The 27,255-nt window shown below is 41.6% G+C and overlaps 1 protein-coding gene across 1 annotated transcript in view; it reads right to left on the bottom strand.

Moving 5' to 3' along the window:
* Positions 1 to 208: 208 nt before the first annotated feature.
* NLRP2 (NLR family pyrin domain containing 2) overlaps positions 209 to 27,255 on the bottom strand; it is a 36,985-nt gene continuing 9,938 nt past the window's right edge. The window contains 7 exon segments of the mRNA XM_064580614.1: positions 209 to 227; positions 1,066 to 1,236; positions 5,881 to 6,051; positions 11,272 to 11,442; positions 11,771 to 11,950; positions 13,816 to 13,980; positions 15,762 to 15,932. Coding sequence (XP_064436684.1) covers positions 209 to 227; positions 1,066 to 1,236; positions 5,881 to 6,051; positions 11,272 to 11,442; positions 11,771 to 11,950; positions 13,816 to 13,980; positions 15,762 to 15,932 — 1,048 coding nt within the window.

The following is a 27,255-nucleotide window of genomic DNA, read 5'->3' as shown; positions in this document are numbered from 1 at the left end:
ATCAAAGAACTAAAACCACATTCTGAATCCAGGGTCTCTGTGCCTGTCTAGGATCTGTGATTCAGGAAGAAGGCACCCCCACCCCCAATCGCTCATCTTGAGATTCAAAGACTCAGGAAAGAACATCTAAAGAAACAGCTCAAATGTTGTCTCTGTGAGTGCTTTACGCCTGGATTAAAACTCACTGATACTATGTACAGTAAGAGGGCTAGCTCACCAGAATGGGGCTTAAAAACAGAAACAAACGTCAGAGTCTACACATTCCTTTTGACTAGCAAGCTACCTTGTTGAGTATACATACAATCTGTTTCTTCTACATAATTATCATTTCAAGCCATCAGTTGTCTACATTGCATCTGAGAATTTAAACAAGTTTGTGCAAGACAAAGAAGAGTTGTAGGGTTCTCTGTTGCCACGGTAACAAGTAGACAACACAGCTCAATGGCAGCTTGCTTTGATGACCAACAGAGGACACAGACTCCTTTCATTCCAAGGCAGACTCACTCCAGAAAACACACTTCTTTTTTTTTTTAAAAAGATTTTATTTATTTATTCATGACAGAGAGAGAGAGAGGCAGAGGGAGAAGCAGGCTCCCAAGGAGCAGGGAGCCCGATGCGGGACTCGATCCCGGGACCCTGGGATCATGACCCGAGCCGAAGGCAGACGCTCAACCATCTGAGCCACCCAGGCACCCCAGAGAACACACTTCTAAGGCAGACCGACTGCCAGACCTCTGTAACCAATACGGCCCCAACACAAACTTTTTCAAGACACCACAGGAGAGCTGCAGCTTGATTTTCCTAACACAACAATGGCTGGCTGCCATAACTCTCCCTCACTTAGAAGAAGTCTAGCTTCAGACTGGGTTTGGGTCTCATCCTTTGACTCATTTTCTTGGCATTAGCAACAGAAGGGACCAACGGGAGAATTATCAGGCAATCAAACATCAATGGATGAAAACTAAATGTTAGCTGTAGTTGCCTACAACAAATTCCTATGGTTCGTGCTCACCCACAAGCCTACCATTCCTGGAGGAAACACCGTGAGCAGCAGGAGGATCATACCTGAGTGTCCAGAGGAAGGAACGCTGAAGTTTCAAGGTGTCACACAGCATCTTTATTCCACTATACCCCAAGGAATTCTGGCCCAGGTCCAGAGTGACCAGGCTCTGATTGCTGCCTAGGGCAGATGAGAGGATTTCAGAGGTGAAAGGGGTGATGGCACATCTCCACAACCTACAGGGGAGACACAAAATTAGTTAGTTCATTCAACCAACATGTACTGATATGGTCCTATACCCCAGGCACACTCTTGGGTGTTGGGGACCCAACAGGGAACAACAAAAGTCTCTTCCCTCTGAGCTCATGTACTTATAGGAAACAGATGTATGTAGTGTGTCATATCCAATAAGGTTATGAAGGGCAAAGGGAGAAGCTGGGGGGTGCTCACTACAATGGTTGAGAAAGACCTGAGGGGTGAACCATATGAACCATAGAGAGATCCGGAGTAGGAGCTCCCAGGCAGAGACATAGCTTATGCAAAGGCCCTGAGGTTGTGTAGAATTATCATGTAAAACAATACCGAGGTAGCCAGCTTGAGCGTGAACCAGGGAGGGTTGAAAGAGATGAGGTCACAGATAAGATGGAGCCATCTCACAGAAGGCTCTTAAGACATTGTAAACTTTGGATTTTACTTGGAATGAGATGAGGAACTGTCGAGGGTTTTGAGCAGAAACATGACAAGAGCTATAATTTAGAAGTTATTTTTTTTTTTTAAGATTTTATTTATTTGACAGAGAGAGACACAGTGAGAGAGGGAACACAAGCAGGGGGAGTGGGAGAGGGAGAAGCAGGCTTCCTGCAGAGCAGGGAGCCTGATGTGGGGCTCGATCCCAGGACCCTGGGATCATGATCTGAGCCAAAGGCAGATGCTTAATGACTGAGCCACCCAGGCGCCCCTAGAAGTTATTCTTAGTACTTGGCTGAAAAACTGTAGGGAACAGAGAAGGCAGAATACAGACTAGGCTGAAGGCTATACAACCACCCAGATGTTACCAGGAGGTATTGGGGGTATGAGAACAGATTCTAGATATCTGGAAGACAGTAGCAGTAGGCTTGGATTTGATATTTGAAAGAAAAAAGGAATAAAGGATTTTGTTTTGAGCAAATAATATTGTACAAATGTTCAAGGGAGGATGTGAGGGCGATCTGGCTGCGACATCTGTCACCCCATTGATCGCCAGGGTTGATTCGGCTGATCTGGCTGGCTAGGCGGGTGTCCCCTTCCTCCCTCACCACTCCATGTGCGTCCCTCCCGAAGCTGCGCGCTCGATCGAAGAGGACGACCTTCCCCGATAGAGGAGGACCGTTCTTCGGTCAAGGGTATACGAGTAGCTGCGCTCCCCTGCTAGAACCTCCAAACAAGCTCTCTCAAATGTTCAAGGGGTTTGCATATATATGTGTACACACGCACAGACACACACACACACAAGAGATTAGGTCATACGTTTAAGTATTTCCCAGGCTAAACCTAACATCAAACATTTAGCATACTTCCTGGCACACTGAATAACATGCAAACATATTTCATGATCATAGCCAACTCTTCTGATGAATACAACCAACTCCATTTCTTAGAACACGTAACTGAGATTATACCATCAGGAAGTCAAGGCTTACTAGATACATCCCTACACCAGTAGTGAATGTGGTTAAGAGAGCCGCCCCCCCCCCCCGTCATTATTAACATCACCAGCCTCTGCAAACAGGCACCTGCCATGAATTGTAACAACCAGAGGTTTCCCCACCTGCAAGCTTGAGGATTTGTTCAGTTGGCATCCTCACCAGTGCTGGGAGCTTTACAAATACTGTTGTCTGGGTTTTGTGGAGACCCCAGTTTGAGTGGTCTGAGGTACAACCTGGGTGTTGGGATTCCCAAAGCTGCAAGAATTTCTACTACACAGTAGAGGTTGGACACCATGACTCTGCCTTATCTTCTTGTGCTGTAGAGGCCAGAAAACTAGCTACCATCTGAGTGTCCTTCACTAGTAAGTTTCCAGATTCAAGTATGTTTGAGTGATGGAATCTAACTCATACAGGATTGTGAGACAGAACTGAGTTGAAGACATTTATTTGCTCATGGAGGTGACATTTTCTGCAGTATCGAATTCCTAGCTTTCTGGAGGCTGGGAGCTGGGCCACCACTCCTTCTTGATGACTTAAGTGTTGCATCTTAACATGATCCACAGGTGGCCTTTGGATGACCTAGACTAGAAGCTATTCCTTTAGCCATTCTAGTGAATTTTCTCCCCCAGCTTTATTGATGTATAGTTGACACATAAAAATTTTATGTATTTAAGTTGTACAGTGTGATGATTTAATATATGTACGTACTGTGAAATGATCACCACAATCAAGTTAATTAACACATTTGTCAGCTCACTGAGTTACCATTTTTTGTGTGAGAACAATTTATTTGCTGAGAGAACTGTTTTACTGTTGAGAAGTAGAAGTTTCTGGAGATTTTCTTTAATCTTTATGGAGATAATAATTGACATAAAACATTGTGTAAGTTTAAGGTGTGAAATGTGTTGATCTGGCACATTTATATATTTGCAAGAGGATTCCCACTGTAGTGTTAGTGGACACCTCCATCCCAACACATCATTTCTTCTTTTGGTGAGAAAATTCAAGATCTATTTTTTAAACAGGCTCTTAACTACAAGGGAACAAACCAATGGTCACCAGGGTGGAGGTGTGGGGAGGATGAAGGAGTGCACTTGTCCTGATGAGCACTGGGTGCTGTATGGAAGTGTTGAATCATTATATTGTGCACCTGAAACTAGTAATACTGTGTTAATTGCACTGGAATGAAAAAAATCTATTCTTTTAGCAACTTTCAAGTATATAACAGTATTATTAGCTATAATCGTCATGCTATATGTTAGATCTCCAGAACTTATTCATCTCTATTTTTTTAAATTTTATTTATTTGACAGAGAGAGAGAGACAGCAAGAGAGGGAACACAAGCAGGGGGAGTGGGAGAGGGAGAAGCAGGCTTCCTGCTGAGCAGGGAGCCCGATGCAGGGCTTGATCCCAGGACCCTGGGATCATGATCTGAGCTGAAGGCAGATGCTTAATGACTGAGCCACCTAGGTGACCCTGGAAGTCTGCAACCTTTGATCAACAGCCCCCCATTTCCTCCCACCCCTTGGCCCCTGGCAATCACCACTCTACTTTGTCTCTATGAGCTCAGCTCCTTTAGATTCCACATATAAGTGGTATCATACAGTATTTGTCTTTGTCTTATTTTACTTAGCATAATACCCTCAAGTATCATCCATGTTATCTCAAATGGCAGGATTTCCTTCCTTCTCATGGCTAATATTCCATTGTGTGTGTATATATTTCACATCTTCTTTATCCAATCATCTGTTGGTGGACACTTAGATTGTTTCCTATCTTGACCATTGTGAAAAATGCTGCAATAAACATGAGAATGCAGATATCTTTTCAAGATCCTGTTTCATTTCCTTTGGATATATATCCAGAAGTGGGATTGCTGGATCATAAGATAATTCTTTTTTTTTTTTTTTAAGATTTTATTTAGTTATTTGAGACAGAGAGAATGAGAAAGAATACATGAGAGGGGATAGGGTCAGAGGGCAAAGCAGACTCCCTGCCGAGCAGGGAGCCCGATGCGGGACTCGATCCAGAGACTCCAGGATCATGACCTGAGCCGAAGGCAGTCGCTTAACCAACTGAGCCACCCAGGTGCCCTCATAAGATAATTCTATCTTTAGCTTTTTGAGGAACCCCCATATGGCTTCCAGAGTGGCTGCACCAGCTTGCATTCCCACCAACAGTACGCAAGGATTCCTTCCCTATTCTCCATGTCCTCACCAACACTTGTTATCTCTGTTCTTTTAATAACAACCATCCTGAAAGGTATGAAGTGATAGCTCATGTGGTTTTGATTTTCATTTCCCCAATGATTAGTGATGCTAACACTTTTTCATGTCCCTGTTGGCCATTTGTCTGTCTGATTTGGAAAAAAAAAATCTATTCATGTTCTTTGCTCATCATTTTTATTTATTTTTTGCTATTGAGTTGTATAAGTTCTTTATCTATTTTGGATATTAACCCCTTATCAGATATATGGTTTCCAAATATTTTTCTGTAGGTTGCCTTTTCATTTTGTTGACTGTTTCCTTTAGTAGACAGAAGCTTTTTAATTTGATGAAGTCCCACTTATTTATTTTTGCTTTTGTTGCCAGTGTTTTGGACATGATATACAAAAGATCATTGCCAAGACAAATGCCGAAGAGCTCATGTCCTATGTTTTCTTCGAGGAATTTTACAGTTTCATGTCTTAAGTCTTTAATCCATTTTGAGGTAATTTTTGTGTATGGTGTAAGGGTTCAATTTCATTCTTTTGCATGTGGATATCCAGTTTTTTTCAACCCTATTTATTGAAGAGATCATCCCTTCTCCACTGAATATTCTTGGTGCCCTTGTCAAAGATTAGTTGACTGTGTATGTGGGGGGTTTATTTCTGGGCTCTCTATTCTGTTCTTTTGGTTTACGTATCTGTTTTTATGCCAGCACCATGCTATTTTGATACTATGATTTCATAATATAGTTTGAAATCAGGAAGTGTGATGCCTCCAGCTTTGTTCTTTGTCAGAACTAATTTGGCTATTTGGAGTCTTTTGTGGTTGCCCACAAATTTGGGGATTTAAAAAAAAATGTGAAAACTGCTATCCTACTGGATTTTTAAAGTAATCAGATTTGTTCCAATCTTTTGTATTTGAGCTGGGGGATTTGCTCCACCAATATTTTATTTCAGATAGAGATTAAAGTAAAAAAACCTAACTTACCATAGACATTTGAGGTTACATGTTGGCTTCTTCAAAGCCTCACACAGAAACGTCAGTCCAGTAATTCCTATGTGATTCAGCCCCAGATCCAAGTGTGTAAGGCTTGAGTTTTGCTGGAGAAGTGTTGGCAGATCATTGCAGCCACTGTTGGTTATGCTACAATACCAAAGCCTAGAAATCAATCACATGAAGAAAATAAACTCAGAGTCCTTCCTGAGGAGATGTACCAAAACCAAGCTCGTTGACCTCAAGTCACAGGTTTTACACAAGCTCGCAGACAATGAGACATGGAAATGAAATCATGAGTGGAGTTATAATTACTATATAAGTGATTATATAGGCCCCACCCCCCCCCTCCACTCCACACATGCAAAGATGTCTACATCCTAATCCCTGGTCTCTGTGAATACTTGACGTTATGTGTAAAGGGGACACTGCAGGTGTGGTTAAGGATCTGGAGGTGGGGAGATGATCCAGGTGAGCCAATGTAATCACAAGGATCCTTCCAAGAAGGAGCATGAGAGTCAAAGCCAGCAGGGGGGAGAGGTGATGAGACAGACAGAAGGACACTGAAGACACTACACTGCTGGCTTTGGACATGGAGGAAGGGGCCATGAGCCAAGGGATGCAGGCACCTCTAGAAGCTGGAAAAGGCCAGGAAATGGATTCTTCCCTGGAGATCTCAGAAGGAACACAGCCCTGTGGACACCTTGATTTTAGCCCAGGGAAACCCATTTTGGACTTCTGGCCTCCAGAACTTTAAGACAATGAATTTGTGTTGTTTTAAGCCTCTGAGTTTGTGACAAATTGTCATAGAAACAGGCAACTAATACAAGTGGTATTTATTATTTCTACCCTAACTATGGGACAGAGAATATCCATCTTGCCTTCACCTGCAACTTCTATTAGGGAAGGGGCCAATTATACTTCCTAAATCCAGTTACCAGACAGGTAGTATCCAGAGGTGGAGGGCACCAGTTCTCATCTGGACAAGTCTGGCACTAGATCCTAGATATCCATTAATCAGCTACACCGGATATCAGTGGTACTTCTTCTTAACCATTGAAAAAAAATTTTTTTTTGCCTTTCCCTGGTTTACTATTAGTGTTCTGAACTTGATATTAGCAGAAAATCAGAGATGATTGAACTTATCATTGGCTACTTTCTTTCTTTTTTTTTTTCAAGATTTTATTTATTTATTTGAGAGAGAGAATGAGAAAGAGAGAGCACATGAGAGGGGGGAGTGTCAGAGGGAGAAGCAGACTCCCTGCTGAGCAGGGAGCCCGATGCGGGACTCAATCCCAGGACTCCAGGATCATGACCTGAGCCGAAGGCAGTCGCTTAACCTACTGAGCCACCCAGGCGCCCTCATTGGCTACTTTCATAGGCAGAATAATGTCCCTCAGAGATGTCTGTACTCTAATCCCCAGACCTTACATGGCAGTTGAGATTGAGACTAGTGATCCTGACATGGTGAGTTACCCTGGACTATACAGAGGGGCTGAATCTAATCATAGGAGTCCTTTCTTACTGAAGTGGAGAGAGATGCAATGTGTGGGCTTGGGGACCCACCACAGCTGGCTTTGAACCAAGGAGCACAGTGGCTGTTAGGGGACAAGGCCAGCTCTCAGCTTGCAGGGACCCCATCCCACAGCCACAAAGAAGCAAATTCCGCCAACAGCCTGAATGAGCAAGGGACTGAATCCCTTCCTTGAACCTCCAGAAAGAAACACGGCGCTGTGCATACTGGTCTTCTGGCCTATGGAAGTATACAAACCATGTTAAGCTGATAAGCTCATGGTAATTTGTTATAGCAGTAATAGAATACTAACATGGCTGCCTTTTAGTTTCAGTGAACTTTATAAGTGATTGTATCAGCCTTGGCTCCCACAAGGGCCCCCTGTCACGTTGCCAGACCCCAGGGAATAGCAGTCATGTGATATATCCAGGGATGTGGGGCCAGAGGCAGCCTTTCAGAGGAACCAACACACACCCCCTTGGCTTGGAAATTTGTAAATTTATAGAAACTTCCAGGACTATGGGGTAACAGAGGAAGGCCCAAGCAAGTTCTGACAACTTAGTAAAGTAGGGACATGGCTCACAAACAGAATTGAGGTCCAGAAAGAAGAGGTCTTGACCTGTAGTTCCTTAGAGTCCTACCTCCAAAGGGGTGCAAACACGATGACATTTAATGTCTGAGTCTTAGCTTTCTCACTGCAAACTGGAGAGAAGGTATTTATTTTATAAGGCTGGCTGAGTAAATGAAAAAAAATCCCTGGCAAGGCCTTAGGAAAATGCCTGGCACATATTAATTAATTCAGGTGCTTGATAAATGTTGGCCATCACTATTTTTTTCTGTTTAGATGTTCTGGGTGGCAGTAACATGTAACATAACTTGAAGACAAGAGCTAGTGGGTTGGTAGCATCTTAATTCCTATGGAACTTTATATTATTTTAGTGTTTGGGGGCTGAGATAGTGGGGTAAAATCCTTTCCTTCCACCTCTCTCCAGCCACGAACTGAATGCTTCATGGAATTTCAAGTGAGTGAGTAGTTGTTGGATACTGGGTGCCTTAAGGCATATCCTAGATTAAAACTGGTTTATAGGAAATGCTGACAGTTACTGTCAGGGGCGATTTTGTAGATGGCAAGAACACTGGAGATGTTAACACTGAATAGAATCTCTGAGTAGACACAGTCGATGCAGCTCCATTCTTTTCTCAAAATTTGTCCTATGATTTTACTGTTAACAAGAGGATTTTACAGAAAGTGTCATGTCATCTGTGAAAAGAGAGAGTTTGACTTCTTCTTTGCCAATTTGAATACCTTTTCTTTCTTTCTTTTTGTTGTCTGATTGCTGTTGCTAGGACTTCTACTACTATGTTGAGCAATAGTGGTGAGAGTGGATATCCTTGTAGTGTTCCTGATCTTAAGGGAAATGCTCTCAGCTTTTCCCCATTGAGGATGATAAAAGACTTCACCCGCAAATTACTAGAGCTCATACAGCAATTCAGTAATGTGGCAGGATACAAAATCAATGAACAGAAATCAGTTGCTTTCTTATACACTAACAATGCAACTGTAGAAAGAGAAATTAGAGAAATAGCACCAAAAACCATAAGATAACTCAGAAAAAACCTAACCTTAACCAAAGAGGTAAAGGATCTGTACTCTAGGAACTACAGAAGACTCATGAAAGAAATTGAAGAAGACACAAAGAGATGCAAAAACATTCCATGCTCATGGATTGGAAGAATGAATATTGTTAAAATGTCTATGCTACCCAGAGCAATCTATACCTTCAATGCCATCCTGATCAAAATTCCAATGACATTTCTCAAAGTGCTGGAACAAGCAATCCCAAAATTTGTATGGAATCAGAAAAGATCCAAAATCACCAAGGAAATGTTGAAAAAGAAAAACAAAGCTGGGGGCATCACATTGCCCGATTTCAAGCTATATTACAAAGCCGTGAACACCAAGACAGCATGGTACTGGCACAAAAACAGACATACAGACCAATGGAACAGAATAGAGAGCCCAGATATGGACCCTCAACTCCATGGACAAATAATCTTCGACAAAGCAGAAAAAAATATGTAATGGAAAAAAGACAGTGTCTTCAATAAATGGTGCTGGGAAAATTGGACAGCCACATGCAGAAGAATGAAACTCGACCACTCTCTAACACCATACACAAAGATAAACTCAAAATGGATGAAAGACTTCAATGTGAGACAGGAATCCATCAAAATCCTAGAGGAGAACATAGGCGGTAACCTCTTTGACATTGGCTGCAGCAACTTCTTTCAAGATTCATCTCCAAAGGCTAGTGAAACAAAAGTGAAAATGAACTTTTGGGACTTCATCAAGATAAAAAGCTTCTGCACATCAAAGGAAACAGTCCACAAAACAAAGAGGCAACCCACAGAATGGGAGACGATATTTGCAGATGGCACTACAGATAAAGGGCTGGTATCCAAGATCTATAAAGAACTTCTTAAACTCAACACCCAAAAAAACACAAATAATCAAGTCAAAAAAATGGGCAGAAGACATGAATAGACACTTACCCAAAGAAGACATACAAATGGCTAACAGACACATGAAATTCATTAGCCATCAGGGAAATCCAAATCAAAACCACATTGAGATACCACTTTACACCAGTTAGAATGGCAAAAATTGACAAGGCAAGAAACAACAAATGTTGGAGAGGTTGTGGAGAAAGAGGAACCCTCTTACACTGTTGGTGGGAATGCAAGTTGGTACAGCCACTTTGAAAAACAGTGTGGAGGTTCCTCAAAAATTTAAAAATAGAGCTACCTTATGAGCCAGGAATTGCACTCCTGGGTATTTACCCCAAAGACACAGATGTAGTGAAAAGAAGGGCCATATGCACCCCAATGTTCATAGCAGCAATGTCCGCAATAGCCAAACTGTGGAAAGAACTGAGATACCCTTCAACAGATGAATGGATAAAGAAGATGTGGTCCATATATACAACAGAATATTACTCAGCCATCAGAAAGGATGAATATCCAACTTTTACATCAACATGGATGGGACTGGAGGAGATTATGTTAAGTGAAATTAGTCAAGCAGAGAAAGTCAATTGTGGTATGATTTCACTTATTTATGGAACATAAGGAATAGCATGGAGGACATTAGGAGAATGAAGGGAAAAATGAAAGGGGGGAATCGGAGGGAGAGATGAACCATGAGAGACTATGGACTCTGAGAAATGAACTGAGGGTTTTAGAGGGGAGAGGGGTGGGGGGATGGGTTAGCCCGGTGGTGGGTATTAAGGAGGGCACATACTGCATGGAGCACTGGGTGTTATACGAAAACAGTGAATCATGGAACACTACATTGAAAACTAATGATGTATTGTATGGTGACTAATATAACATAATAAAATAAAAAAAAGAGGATTTTAATGAGCTTGTTGGCAAATAACTCCATGTACACTCAGTTGCAGGTAGAGCTTATGTTACATGGTACTAAGAATATGCATAAGGAATGCCTGGGTGGCTCAGTCAGTTAAGTGTCTGCCTTTGGCTCAGGTCATGATCCCAGGGTCCTGGGATCCTCCTTCTCCCTATGCCTGCTGCTCCCCCTGCTTGTGCACACTCTCTCTGACAAATAAATAAAATCTTTAAAGAGGCATGCATTAAAAAACCCCAAACCTGGAAACCAGCTACATCCCCAAATCCCTATGAAATATTGACACTATGTTTTGTATTTTTTTTCTAACACCCTCCTGTCAGGTCTCACCAGATCTAACTGCCAGCATTATAATTGGGGTATTCAAAGGAACTATTAAATGCTTGGACCTGTCCTCTTTGAATCCAGTATGCACACATGCACACGCACAGCAGCACAGACTTACACCAGCATCTATAGTTGACGGTCAGGGTAACTCAAGCCTTCACACAAAAGCTTTACCCCACCATCTCCTAGGGCATTCTTTGCCAAGCACAGGTGCATCAGCCTCTGGTTGATGATCAAAGCAGAGGAGAGCTCCTTGCAACAGGCTTCTGTAAGGTGACAGTTTTCCAACCTGCCAAAGGGTCACACAAGTGGTAAGAGGGTGAGAACATTTCCAAAGCCCAATTTTCTTGGCTGTCACCAAAGGCTAGAGTTCCCAGCTACAGCTCTTCTTGTTAGCCCCCTTCTTCTCTCACCGTGTGTTTAATGCTCAATCATGAAGGACCAAGAGTGAGAGAAGGGTAAGATGCATGAGCCTCCTGCCTGGGACCAGAAATGGGAACCAGGTGTCCACATCAGTAGGAGGTCCCATATGGGTTTCCCTGTATGTCCCGTACTACCATTGCTCTTCCCTATGTGGCCCCAGACCTAAAACAGAGATGCTCCATGGGAAGAGAGGCAGTACTTATGATAGCCTCTGCAGGAAGCATTTTGGGTGTTTCAGAGTCGTGCACAACGACTTGGCGCTCTCCTCCGGGAGCTCATTTGCTGTGAGGTTCAGGCAAGTGAGGGACTGGTTGATCTTGAGGGAGGAGGAGAGATGGGCCCATTGCTGGGTGGTGGCAGAACAAGTCACCAACCTGCCAGAGAAATGGGAACAAGTCATTCTTAAGAACCAACCACTGGATAACTATCTCCAGTTTTACCCCTCATTCCACATTATGTCACGTCCTGGACTAAATGATGTGGAGCAGCAGCTAAGTGTGGTCCCTGGACCAGCTGCATCAGCATCACCTGGTAAGCAGTTAAAAATGCAAATCCTCAGAAACTCTGGATGCAGAATCCACCAATTTCTGTTTTAGGGTGTCCTGTATCACCTGGAAGATTCCTGGGCCACATCCTCACGATTCAGAGGATCTGAGTGAGACCCAAGAATTTGGGTTTTAACAAGTTCCCAGGTGATGCAGCTGCTGCTAGTCCAGAGACCACATGTTGAGAACTACTTATTTAGAAATCAGTCAATCAAGCATATCAGGCAACAAGGTGCCCATACTCTATCCCTGGAGAGAATATTCTTACTATGGAGAATGGAATTTCATTGGGACCTTATGTGCATCATGGTCTTTGGAGTGGGGTTTCTAAAAAAAAAAAAAAAAAAAAAAATCCTGGTTCTGCTATTTACTGTATACGAAAATGTGGCCAAGTTACTTAACTTCATCAAACCTCATTTCCATCTTTAAATTGGAAAGAAGTCATACCCTCATGTTGAGTGTTTATTAAAGTTGATAATTCACATGAAGTGCTAAGTGGACTATGTACCATATAACTAAACTTAAGTAAAATTCAACAAAAACACTTTCTTCTCTTAGAGTCTAACCTATAATAGAGGAACCAAAGTTAACTTGGGCATTGGAACACAAAGTAGAATATTTAATGGCTTCCCATAAAATAAAACAATTTTTTTTTTAAAGATTTTATTTATTTGACAGAGAGAGAGATAGCAAGAGCAGGAGCACAAGCAGGGGAGTGGGAGAGGGAGAAGCAGGCTTCCCGCTGAGCAGGGAGCCCAATGTGGGACTCGATCCCAGGACCCTGGGATCATGACCTGAGCTGAAGGCAGAGGCTTAACGACTGAGCCACCCAGGCGTCCCTTTTTTTTTTTTTTTTAAATAAAACAAATTTATATGGAGTCTCCTCCTTCCATTTTGGGTATCCATTTACTCCTTGAGAAACAATTTAATACCCCCAATCTTCAAATTTCACACTTTTCCTGGTGAATCCTCACAGGAAAAAGAAAGGAAGGTCATCGGTAACAGTCAATTATGGCAGCGGTTACTATCAATAATGCAACAATGAATACATGTGTGCTTGGACTTGGTCTCATTCAGTCCTCAAATCCTTGGGAGATGTGCATTACTCCATCCTACTGATGGGGATAAGACCTAGTTAAATAGCCCAAGATCATAGCAGTAGAGGCAGAACCACAATCTGAGACCAACAGATCACCTTAAACTATGTTCCTATTGCTACTCAAAAGTGGACAAGTGAGGATCAATGGAACCCCATGATGATTAATGAAAATCCTCACAGAGAAATCACGTGGAGAACATCCCAAGGTGAGATCTCTCAACCCAGAGGAATACCAAGAAAGGGAAAACCTGATGCTCTCAAAGCATCCTTGCCTGGACAGATGAATCTGGACAGCATCCGGTATTCTGAATCATGACATAGGAGAAACATAAATCATGAATAAATTCTCTCAGAGAGGATTGTATCCAGTTTCTGAGCATTTCTTTGGACTCTTATGGATAGTTGTTCTGGTTGTTCAATGATCAATACAAGTGGAAACTAAACTCCAGCCCATTTTCTGTTCTGGGCCATGTGCCCTGAGTAGGAGTTTCTAATCAGAATAAGGGATTCCCCCCCTCCAATTTATAGAGTTGCTATATAGACTTGTGGCAGCGCTGTGCACATGCTGGGAGTTTTCAGTGATGGTGGGATATACCTTAGGTATTGCAGATTACATTTTGGGTGTCTCAAGATCTCACACAATATGGGAAGCATATCATTCTGGTCATTTCCTTGAAGGGTCAGATGCGTGAGAGTCTTATGACCACCAAAAACAATGCAGAAGCTCTGATAAGCATCTGCTGGGAAAATATTTTTGAGGCTAGGGAAATGACAAGAGAGGTGAAATCTTGCATTTCTGTATACATGGGAACAAAGGGCCGAAACAGGTTTAAACATGGGAAATGGTTCATATTTTCCACCTCCATTGAGGTGTGGTCAAAAAACCATATATATTAAGGTATAAAACTTAATGTTTCAATATACTCCTACCTTGTGAAATCATCACCACAATCAAGCTAGTGAACATACCTATAATTCACATAATCACTATTTCCTTTTTTTTTTTTTTTTTGTGGTGAGAACACTTGAGATCAAGTCTCTTAGCAAATTTCAAGTATACAATGCAGTATTGTTAACTGTTGTCACATTGGTTCACAGTTACATCTCCAGAACTCATTTTGCATTAACTGAAACTTTGTATGGCTTGACTAACATCTAATTTTAGAAACGATTGGAAGCCCCAGTTTCTTTAGTCATCTCAGACTTTTGCAAAGGGGAAGTTGGTCATCAACAGTCGTTTCAGACAAAAGCTGTTCTGCGACTTTTTGAAAGAGATAAGGAAGGGTAGTAGCTTCTTCCCCTGAAGTGTTACCAATGGGCACATTTCAGGAGCACTATGTCCTGCTCAACATCTTCCATGTAGAATCAGGATCACATGGCCGGTGTAACCCTAAGTAGCAGAAGAGCTCCTTCTTTCTCTACATTGAGCAAGAAACCTGTGAAAGAGGACACCTGCATCTGGAGAGGGTCTTGCTGGTACCAAAGCCCACTTTGCTGACTAAATAATGTTTGCTCTCCTTCCCTAAACCTCCCCTGCAGTCTGCCCATGTGTAAGCTTCCAGGACTTTTCCAGCACACGAGCAGCACAGGTGAGCCCCACAGGAAGACCCTGAGATGCTGTCATAGGTGGATATGAGCACACTCTATTCTGATTACAAGTATTTAACTTGTGTAATTACCTTTTTCTGGTACTTCTGAGCCCCATCATTTCTTCCCAACTTCATTCAACTACATAGATTTTTGGATCATATTCAGACACACATACCCAGCCCAGGTCACAGGCCTATCTCAGCACATCGACACCATCTCTCCAACAGTGCTCCCAGTCAGGGGTGATTTTGTACCCCCTGGGGACACCTGGCAATGTCTGGAGACATTTTAGGTTGTCACAACTGGGCATGTGTGGGTGTCACTGGCATCTGGAAGGTAGAGGCCAGGGCTAGGGCTAAAAATCCTATGATGCACAGGACAGGCCCCCACAACAAAGAATTATCAAGCCCAACCCCAGTGTCTGCAGAGGTCGAGAAATCCTGTTTACGCACAGCCCTATGGTTGTCTTAATGGGATTAAAGCTGCCCCCAGGATCTGGATGTTCATCACGGTGTTTTGTGGACAGCCAAATCATATTTCACATTGTATTAAAATTACTTTATAAGAAAAAGTGGAATGGTGGTTGCCAAGGGCTGGGGAGAAGGGATCATGGGGAATTATTGTTTAATGGGGACAGAGTTTCAATTTTGCAATATGAAGAGTTCTGGAGATGGATGGTGGTGGTGGTTGCATAATTATACATTTAAAAATGCATAATTGTGAACTTAAGAATGGTTAAAATGTTAAGTTTTATGTTATACCACAATAAAAAATTGGAAAAAGTTACTTCATATGATTCAGTAGACAAATGTAAGGTATGAACCGTCTCAATTATGTCTTGAGTACCCAGTTGGACTTTGGGAAAGGAATTCAAATATTGGTCCAATATTAAAAATCTAAGGAATATCGTTATGCCCTAGGGTTTTAATCCTGGGATTAGCTTCTACTTACACCACTTTCTGAAGATTATGGGTAGCAGAGTCTATTTTTTCACAACGAAGCTTCACTGATGAAGTACTAAGGAAGCTCTGGCTGATGTCTAGAAATACCAGATTCTTGTTTGAGTTGAACACGGAAAAAAGATCCACCCAGAAAGGAAACACATATTGATCATTCTGGAACCTACTGGGATGAGGCAAAGGAGAGAATTTACCAAATACTGCTGGAGAGAAAACTAACATTCGTCCATCACTGTGAAGATATTTTGGGGGGGGGGGTTTCTCTGGGCATATACCTCTAATAAATAAGTGTAGCTCTGAAAGTCAGATGATTTAATCACTTAGCATCACTATCAGACAGCTCATCACAAGACATATCACTGGAGAAAGAACTCAAACTTTTTTTTTTTTTTTAAGATTTTTTATGTATTTGGGGGACTTGGGAAAAGATGGTGGAGGAGTAGGGGACCCTATTCCAACCTGTCCCCTGAATTGAGCTGGATATCCACCAGACCACTCTGAACACCCACAAAATCAGCCTGAGATGTAAGAAGATATATCTGGATCTCTACAAACAGAATATTGCAGATAGTTGATTTTGAGGTATGAAGCAGGGAGCTGTGATTCCGCAGGAAGATATTGGAAGATAAACAGAATGGGGGGGAGCCGTTGGGATCCTGCACCGCCGGTGTGTGAAAGCCTCCTGCACTGGGGACAGGGCACAGACTTGCAGACTGGTAGCGGTGGGGAAAGGACTTTAGGGCAGGCCCCCAGACTGAAACCTGGAGTGGCAGGGCTGCACGTGTGAACTGGGGGTGGCTGGTGGTTTTAGAAGCACAAAGGGCAGAGACGTGCCCTGACCTGGAGGCGAGCACTGGGAGTGCTGCTGAGCGGTGCACAACCCAGGATGCTGCAGTTTTTAGCAGCATAGACAGAAATGGAGATAGTGTGGCCTGGAGAGATCACTGAAGAACTGTGATCTCTCTGTTCTGAGGCAGAGGGTTGGAAACGGTCTCTTCTGCTCTGACTCTCGGAAGAGACGCGGAAAGCCACCGGGGAAAGCTGCCAGAGAACAAAAGCCCCCCAAAACTGGTTTTCACTTAGCCCATCCTGTGCCACAGGGGGCAGGGCAACTCTGCCCAAATAGGGTTGCCTGCGTAACAGCGTGGCAGGCCCCTCCCACAGAAGACAGGCTGGGAGAACAAGAGGCTGACAACCTAAGGTCCCTATAAAACAGGTGCATCTTGCTTGGGTTGTGGTCAATAATTTGGATTCTGTACATTCCCTCAACCACCCCTCAACAGAATGACTAAGAGGAGGAACCCCCAAGATAGGAAAGACTCAGAGACTATGACTTCTGCCACTGATTTACAAAAGGATACAGATATAACCAGGATGTCAGAAATGGAATTCAGGGTAGCAGTTGTGAAGACAATAGTTAGAATGGAGAAATTGATTAATGGCAACATAGAGTCTCTAAGGGCAGAAATGAAAGCTGAACTGGCAGAACTTAAAAATGCTATCAATGAGATCCAATCTAATCTTGATACTCTAACAGCTAGGGTAAACGAGGCAGAAGAATGAATTAGTGATCTAGAAGACCAATTGATAGAAAAGAATGAAAAAGAGGAGGCTTGGGAGAAACAGCTCAAAAATCCATGAAAACAGAATTAGAGAAATAAGTGACGCCATGAAAAGCTTCAATGTCAGAATTATTGGGATACATAATGGGGTGGAGAGAGAGAGAGAGGACTAGAAGATATATCTGAGCAAATTGTAGCTGAGAACTTCCCTAATCTGGGGAATGAAACAAACATTCAAGTCCTAGAGGCAGAGAGGATCCCCCCAAGATCAAGGAAAACAGACCAACGCCCTGGCATGTAATAGTAAAACTCTTAGAAATCTTAGAACCAAGGAAACCATCTTAAGGGCAGTTAGGGGGAAGAGATTCCTTACGTACAGAGGGAGGAACATCAGAATAACGTCAGACCTATCCACAGAGACCTGGCAAGCCAAAAAGGCCTGGCAAGACATATTCAGGGTACTAAATGAGAAGAACATGCAGCCACGAATACTTTATGCAGCAAGGCTGTCATTTAGAATGGATGGAGAGATGCAGAGCTTCCAAGACTGGCAGAAACTGAAAGAATATGTGACCACTAAGCTGGCCCTGCAAGAAATATTAAGGTGGGTTCTATAAAAGGAGAAAGACCCCAAGAGTGATATACAACAGAAATTTACAGAGACAATCTATAGAAACAAGGACTTCACAGGCAACATGATGACAATAAATTCCTATCTTTCAATAATCACTCTCAATGTGAACGGCCTAAATGTTCCCATAAAATGGCACAGGGTTGCAGATTGGATAAAAAGACAGGACCCATCCATATGCTGTCTTCAAGAGACTCATTTGGAACCTAAAGATACATCCAGACTGAAAGTGAAAGGATGGAGATCCATCTTCCATGCCAACGGACCTCAAAAGAAAGCTGGGATAGCAATTCTCATATCAGACAAATTAGATTTTAAGCTAAAGACTGTAGTTAGAGACAAAGAAGGACACTATATCATTCTTAAAGGGTCTATCCAACAAGAAGATCTAACAATTGTAAATATCTACGCCCCCAACATGGGAGCAGCCAACTACATAAGCCAACTATTAACCAAAATAAAGAGTCATATTGATAATAATACATTAACTCTAAGAGACCTCAGTACTCCACTCTCAGCAATAGACAGATCAGCTAAGCAGAAAATCAACAAAGAAACAAGAGCTTTGAATGACACACTGGACCAGATGGACCTCATAGATATATACAGAACATTCCACCCTAAAACAACAGAATACTCATTCTTCTCGAGCGCACATGGAACTTTCTCCAGAATAGACCACATACTGGGTCACAAATCAGGTCTCAACCGATACCAAAAGATTGAGATTATTCCCTGCATATTCTCAGACCATAATGCTTTAAAGCTGGAACTCAATCACAAGAAAAAATTTGGCAGAAATTCAAACACTTGGAAGCTAAAGACCTCTCTGCTCAAGAATGTTTGGGTCAACCAGGAAATCAAAGAAGAACTTAAACAATTCATGGAAACCAATGAGAATGAAAACACATTGGTCCAAAACCTATGGGATACTGCAAAGGCAGTCCTAAGGGGGAAATACATAGCCATCCAAGCCTCACTCAAAAAAATAGAAAAATCCCGAATTCACCAACTAACTCTATACCTTAAAGAGCTAGAGAAAAAGCAACAAATGATTCCTAAGCCATGCATTAGAAGATAAATAATTAAAATTAGAGCAGAGACCAATGAATTAGAAACCAGAAACACAGTAAATCAGATCAACGAAACTAGAAGTCGGTTCTTTGAAAGAATTAATAAGATCGATAAACCACTGGCCAGACTTATCCAAAAGAAAAGAGAAAGGACCCAAATTAATAAAATTATGAATGAAAAGGGAGAGATCACAACTAACACCAAGGACATAGAAACAATTATTAGAAATTATTATCAACAACTATATGCCAATAAACTGAGCAATCTGGATGAAATGGAGGACTTCCTGGAAACCTATACACTCCCAAGACTGAAACAGGAAGAAATTGACAACCTGAATAGGCCAATAACCAGGAACGAGATTGAAGCAGTGATCAAAAACCTCCCAAAAAACAAGAGTCCAGGGCCTGATGGATTCCCTGAAGAATTCTACCAAACATTCAAAGAAGAAATAATACCTACTCTACTGAAGCTGTTTCAAAAAATAAAAACAGAAGGAAAACTTCCAGACTCATCCTATGTTAAGTGAAATAAGTCAAGCAGAGAAAGTCAATTATCATATGGTTTCACTTATTTGTGAACATAAGGAATAGCATAGAGGACATTAGGAGACAGAAAGGAAAAATGAAGGGGGGGGAATCAGAGGGGGAGATGCACCATGAGAGATTATGGACTCTGAGAAACAAACTGAGGGTTTTAGAGGGGATGGGGGTGGGGGATGGGTTAGCCCGGTGATGGCTATTAAGGAGGGCACATACTGCATGGAGCACTGGGTGTTATATGAAAACAATGAATCATGGAACACTGCATCAAAAACTAATGCTATAATGTGTGGTCACTGACATAACAGAATAAAATAAAATCGAGGGTTTTAGAGGGGAGGGGACTGGGGGGATGGGTTAACCCGGTCCTGGGTATTAAGGAAGGCATGTACTGCATGGAGCACTGGGTGGTATAAGAAAACAATGAATCATGGATCACTACATCAAAAATTACTGATGTATTTTATGGTGACTAACATAACAATAAAATAAAATTAAAAAAATAAAGTTAAAGATTTTTTATATATTTGAGAAAGGGCGAGCGAGCGAGTATGAGTGGGGTGAGGGACAGAGGGAGAGGGACAGACTCCCCACTGAGCAGGGAGCCCAATGCGGGGCTTGATTCCAGGACCAGGAGACCATGACCTGAGCTGAAGGCAGACGCTTAACTGACTGAGCTTACTAGGCACCCCAGAACTCAAACTTCTTGCATGATAATCTAACAGAGTGTTAGAATAAACCAATATTCTAAGATCATTGATAAAAGATTGAAAGCAATATTCATCACTGATTAAAAAAAAACTGAGTGATATACATGTCAGAGGAGATTTGAATGTCTGATGGTGTGTCCATATAAATGATATTCTCAATCTAATTTACAATTATATTTGTAACCTAAAATGATGTCCATAAAAACTTGAGAAAATATAATCACAAACTTATCAGAGAATGTTTATTTTGTTCTGTGGTTGCTTCTGGGGGTAGGGTTTGTGTAGGTGATATGATTTCTTTATCTTTTTCAGTATTGCTTTAATTTTCTATTTATATATGGGTTCTTTGCAATCAGAAAAAAATTGACTTTCAGGAAAATGGTGCAAACACGTGAAACCATGATGTGTCAGAAAGTTATATTGTATGATGACTAACATAATAAAATTAGAAAAAAAAACATTTTAATTGTTGATGGGGAAATACTGTGGGACCTAAAGAGTAGTCTAATATCTGAAGGGTTTTGTGGATAAAATTGAAGGTACAAGTGTGTAAGGAATAAGAGTAACCAGTAAGATAAATATAATAACAGAGAGCCAAATGTAAATGAAAGAAGCAGCTGGAATTTGAGCTCTTATATGCTAGGCACCTTGAACATTTTTATTTTTTTATTATTTTTAAAATTTTTATTTTATTACATTACATTAGTCACCATATAATCCATCATTAGTTTTTTTTATTATGTTATGTTAATCACCATACATTACATCATTAGTTTTTGATGTAGTGTTCCATGATTCATTGTTATATGCTAGGCACCTTGAACAATTTTAGAATTAGGCATTTAAAACATACTACTCTGAAAAAAAAATAAAACATACTACTCTGGAATAGCGGCAAGATGGCGGAGGAGTAGGGGACCCTATTTCAACAGGTCCCTGAATTTAGCTGGATATCTACCAAACCATTCTGAACACTCACGAAATCAGCCTGAGATGTAAGAATATATATCTGGATCTCTACAAGCAGAAAATCTCTGGCAGTCTCAAGGTATGAAGGGCAGAGCCATGATTCTGCAGGCACATATCAGAAGATAAACAGAAGGGGGAGGGAGTCGCCATAAGCTGGCACTGGGAAGGTGATAGAACACCAGAGCGCAAAAGTGTCCATGCTGGGGACCGGGCACAGACAAGAAGGTGGTAGCAGCAGGGAAAGGACTTTAATCCAGCGCCCTGACAGGATCCAGGAGCTGTGGGTGTGCGAACTGGGGGTGGCTTGTGGTTTTAGAAGCACAAAGGGCAGAGACAAGACTGGGCCCTGGGATCGATCTCTGGGAGAGTTGCTGTGGGGTGCACCACTGGGGAGGCTACGGTTTTTAGCAGCGCAGACAGAAACAGAGACTGCATGGCCTGGAGAGCTCAGTGAAGAGAAGATTACGATTTCTCTGCTCTGGGTCAGAGGTTTGGGTGCGGTCATTTCTGCTCTCTTGGAAGAGACACAGAATGCCACCAGAGAACAAAAGCTCAAAAAACCGGTTTCCACTGAGCCTACCCCCTCCCACCGCCCCTAAGAGGGGGTGGGGCAACTTGCCCAAGCTGGGTTGCATGAGTAACAGCGTGGCAAGCCCCTCCCCCAGAAGACAGGTTGGAAGAACAAGAGGACAACAACCCTAGGGTCCCTATAAAATGGTGCATCTTGCTTGGGTCGTGGTTAATACTTTGGACTCTGTACATTCCCTCAACCACCCCTCAACAGAATGACTAAGAGGAGGAACCCCCAACAAAGAAAAGAATCAGAAACTATGGCCTCTGCCACAGACCTAATGGATATGGATATAAGCAAGATGTCAGAGATAAAATTCAGAGTAGCAATTAGGAAGTCAATATCTAGGCTTGAGAAAAATATTAGTGACAATATAGAATCTCTAAGGGCAGAAATGAGATCGAATCAGTCCGAATTTAAAAATGCTATGAATGAGATGCAGTCTAAACCAGATACCCTGACAGCCAGGGTAAATGAGGCAGAAGAATGAATTAGAGAGCTAGAAGATAAGATGATAGGAAAGGAGGAAGCCGAGGAGGCCTGGGATAAACACCTAAAAGCCCAAGAGAGCAGACTGAGAGAGATTAATGATGCCATTAAACTTTCCAATGTCAGAATTATTGGGATCCCTGAGGGGTGGAGACAGAGAGAGGACTAGAAGATATATTTGAGCAAATCATAGCTGAGAACTTCCCTAATCTGGGGAAGGAAACAAGCATTCATGTCCAAGAGGCAGAGAGGACTCTTCCCAAGATCAGAGAACAGATCAATGCCTCGACATATAATAGTAAAACTCACAAAGCTTAGAACCAAGGAAGCAATCCTGAAAGCAGCTAGGGGGAAGAGATTTCTTATGTAGGAGGGAGGAACATCAGAATAACATCAGACCTGTCCACAGAGACCTGGCAAGCCAGAAAGGGCTGGCAGGAAATATTCAGAGTACTAAATGAAAAGAACATGCAGCCAAGAATATTTTATCCAGCAAGGCTGTCATTCAGAATGGATTGAGGTAAAGAGCTTCCAGGACTGGCAAAAACTGAAAGAATATGTGACCACCAAGCCAGCCCTGCAGGAAATATTAAGGGGGTTCTATAAAAGAAGAAAGACTCCAAGAGTAGCATAGACCAGAAATTTACAGAGACAATCTATACAAACAGGGACATCACAGCCAATAGGATGTCACTAAAATCATATCGTTCAATAGTCACCCTCAATGTGAATGGCCCAAATGCTCCCATGAAATGGCACAGGGTTACAGGTTGGATAAAAAGACAACACCCATCCATATGCTATCTGCAAGAGACTCATTTTGAACCTAAAGATACATCCAGACTGAAAGTGAAGGGATGGAGATCCATCTTCCATGCCAACGGACCTCAAAAGAAAGCTGGGATAGCAATTCTCATATCAGACAAATTAGATTTTAAGCTAAAGACTGTAGTTAGAGACACAGAAGGACACTATATCATTCTAAAGGGTCTATCCGACAAGAAGATCAAACAATTGTAAATATCTATGCCCCTAACATGGGAGCAGCCAACTACATAAGCCAATTGTTAACCAAAATAAAGAATCATATCGATAATAATACTTTAATAGTAGGAGACCTCAACACTCCACTCTCAGCAATAGACAGATCATCTAAGCAGACGATCAACAAAGAAACAAGAGCTTTGAATGACACATTGGACCAGATGGACTTCATAGATATATACAGAACATTCCACCCTAAAACAACAGAATACTCATTCTTCTCAAATGCACATGGGACTTTCTCCAGAATAGACCACACACTGTGTCACAAATCAGGTCTCAACCGATACCAAAAGACTGAGATTATTCCCTGCATATTTTCAGACCACAGTGCTTTGAAACTGGAACTCAATCACAAGAAAAAATTTGGAAGTATACTTCAAATACTTGGAGGCTAAAGACCATCATGCTAAAGAATGTTTGGGTCAACCAGGAAATCAAAGAAGAACTTAAACAATTCATGGAAACCAATGAGAACAAAAACACATTGGTCCAAAACCTACAGGATACTGCAAAGGTGGTCCTAAGGGGGGAATACATAGCCATCCAAGCTTCTCTCAAAAATGTAGAAAAATCCCGAATGCACAAGATAACCTTACACCTAAAGGAAGTGGATAAAGAACAACAAATAAAACATAAACCAAGGAGGAGAAGAGAAATAATAAAGATTAGAGCAGAGATCAATGAAATAGAAACCCAAAAAACACACAAAAAACACAAAAAACAGTAGACCAGATCAATGACTGGAAGCTGGTTCTTTGAAAGAATAAGATTGATAAACCTCTGGCCAGATTTATAAAAAAGAAAAGAGAAAGGACCCAAATTAATAAGATTATGAGTGAAAGGGGAGAGATCATGACTAACACCAAGGAAATAGAAACAATTATTAGAAATTATTATCAGCAACTATGTGCCAATAAATTAAGCAACATGGAAGAAATGAATGCCTTCCTGGAAACTTATAAATCACCAAGACTGAAACAGGAAGAAACTGACAATCTGAATAGAACAATAACCAGTAATAAGACTGAAGCAGTGATCAAAAGCCTCCCCAAAAACAAGAGTTCAGGGCCAGATGGCTTCCCAGGGGAATTTGATCAAACATTTAAAGAAGAAATAATACCTATTCTTCTGAAGCTGTTTCAAAAAATAGAAATGGAAGAAAACCTTCCAAACTTGTTCTATGAGGCCAGCATTACCTTGATCCCAAAACCAGGCAATGACCCCATCAAAAAGGAGAATTTCAAACCAATATCCCTGATGAATATGGATTCCAAAATCGTCAACAAAATCCTAGCTAATAGGATCCAACAATACATTAAAAGGATCATCCACCACGACCAAGTGGGATTTATCCCCAGGATGCAAGGGTGGTTCAACATTCACAAATCAATCAATCAATGTGATAGAACACATTAATGGGAGGAGAGAGAAGAGCCATATGGTCCTCTCAATTGATCCAGAAAAAGCATTTGACAAAATACAGCATCCTTTCCTGATTAAAACTCTTCAGAGTATAGGGATAGAGGGAACATTCCTCAAGTTCATAAAATCCATCTATGAAAAACCCACAGCAAATATCATCCTCAATGGGGAAAAGCTGAGAGCCTTTCCCTTAAGATCAGGAACACTTCAAGGATGCCCACTCTCACCACTATTGTTTAACATAGTACTAGAAGTCCTAGCAACAGCAATCAGACAACAAAAAGAAATAAAAGGTATTCAAACTGGCAAAGAAGAAGTCAAACTCTCTTTGCAGATGACATGATACTTTATGTGGAAAACCCGAAAGACTCCACCCCTAAATTACTAGAACTCATCCAGCAATTCAGTAATGTGGCAGGATACAAAATCAATGCACAGAAATCAGTTGCTTTCTTATACACTAACAATGCAACTGTAGAAAGAGAAATTAGAGAAACGATTCCATTTACAATAGCACCAAAAACCATAAGATACTGCAGAATAAACCTAACCAAAGATGTAAAGGATCCATATCTAGGAACTACAGAACACTCATGAAGGAAATTGAAGAAGACACAAAAAGATGTAAAAACATTCCATGTTCATGGATTGGAAGAAAAAAATTGTTAAAATGTCTATGCTGCCCAGAGCAATCTATACCTTCAATGCCATCCTGATCAAAATTCCAATGACATTTTTCAAAGTGCTGGAACAAACAATCTTAAAATTTGTATGGAATCAGAAAAGACCCCGAATCACCAAGGAATTGTTGAAAAAGAAAAACAAAGCTGGGGGCATCACACTGCTCAATTTCAAGTTATATCACAAAGCCATGATCACCAAGACAGCATGGTACTGGCACAAAAACAGACATATAGACCAATGGAACAGAATAGAGAGCCCAGATATGGACCCTCAATCTATGGTCAAATAATCTTCAACAAAGCAGGAGAAAATATGCAATGGAGAAAAGACAGTCTCTTCAATAAATGGTGCTGGGAAAATTGGACAGCCACATGCAGAGGAATGAAACTAGACCATTCTCTAATACCATACACAAAGATAAACTCAAAATGGATGAAAGACCTCAATGTGAGACAAGAATCCATCAAAATCCTAGAGGAAAACACAGGCAGTAACCTCTTTGACATTGGCCACGGCAACTTCTTTCCATCTCCAAAGGCTAGTGAAACAAAAGTGAAAATGAACTTTTGGGACTTCATCAAGATAAAATGCTTCTGCACAGCAAAGGAAACAGTCCACAAAACAAAGAGGCAACCCACAGAATGGGAGAAGATATTTGCAAGTGACACTACAGATAAAGGGCTGGTATCCAAAATCTATAAGGAACTTCTCAAACTCAACACCCAAAAAACAAATAAGTCAAAAAGAGGGCAGAAGAGATGAACAGACACTTCTCTGAAGAAGACATACAAATGGCTAACAGGCACATGAAAAAATGTTCATCATTATTAGCCATCAGGGAAATTCAAATCAAAACCACATTGAGATACCACCTTACACCAGTTAGAATGGCAAAAATGGACAGGGCAAGAAACAATGAATATGGAGAATTTGTGGAGAAAGGGGAACCCTCTTACACTGTTGGTGGGCATGCAAGTTGGTACAGCCACTTTGGAGAACAGTGTGGAGGTGCCTCAAAAAATTAAAAATAGAGCTACCCTATGACCCAGCAATTGCATTACTAGGTATTTACCCCAAAGATACAGATGTAGTGAAAAGAAGGGCCATATGCACCCCAATGTTCATAGCAGCAATGTCCACAATAGCCAAACTGTGGAAGGAGCCGAGATGCCTTCAGCAGAATGGATAAAGAAGATGTGGTTCATATATACAATGGAATATTAGCCCTCAGAAAGGATGAATACCCACCATTTGCATCAATATGGATGGAACTGGAGGAGATTATGCTATGTGAAATAAGTCAAGCAGAGAAAGACAATTATTATATGGTTTCACTCATATGTGGAACATAAGGAATAGCATGGAGGGCATTAGGGGAAGGAGGGAAAACTGAAAGGGGGAAAATCAGAGGGGGAGAGGAACCATGAGAGACTATGGACTCTGGGAACAATCTGAGGGTTTCTGAGGGGAGGGGGGGTGGGGAATGGGGTAGGCCAGTGATGGGTATTAAGGAGGGCATGTGTTGGGATGAACACTGGGTATTATATGCAAATATTGAATTAGGGAACACTACATCAAAAACTAATGATGTACTGTATGGTGACTAATATAATAAAAAAAAAACCCCACTACTCTGAAGTAGGTACTGTGGCTACTTGAGGGTAATGGAACAGAAGCACAGAAAGTATCTAACTCACCCTACATCATCACATAGTAACAGAGCTCTAACAGAGACAGAGCTCAAAGTGAGACAATAAGATCCCAGCACCTACGTTACCTCCTACC

This window comes from Mirounga angustirostris, unplaced genomic scaffold (assembly GCF_029215605.1).
Source record: "Mirounga angustirostris isolate CCGP_5_RB_7025 unplaced genomic scaffold, mMirAng1.0.hap1 SCAF_16, whole genome shotgun sequence".
Taxonomy (NCBI): domain Eukaryota; kingdom Metazoa; phylum Chordata; class Mammalia; order Carnivora; family Phocidae; genus Mirounga; species Mirounga angustirostris.
Note: the sequence above shows the minus strand (reverse complement) of the source record. Positions and strands in the feature narration are given on the sequence as shown.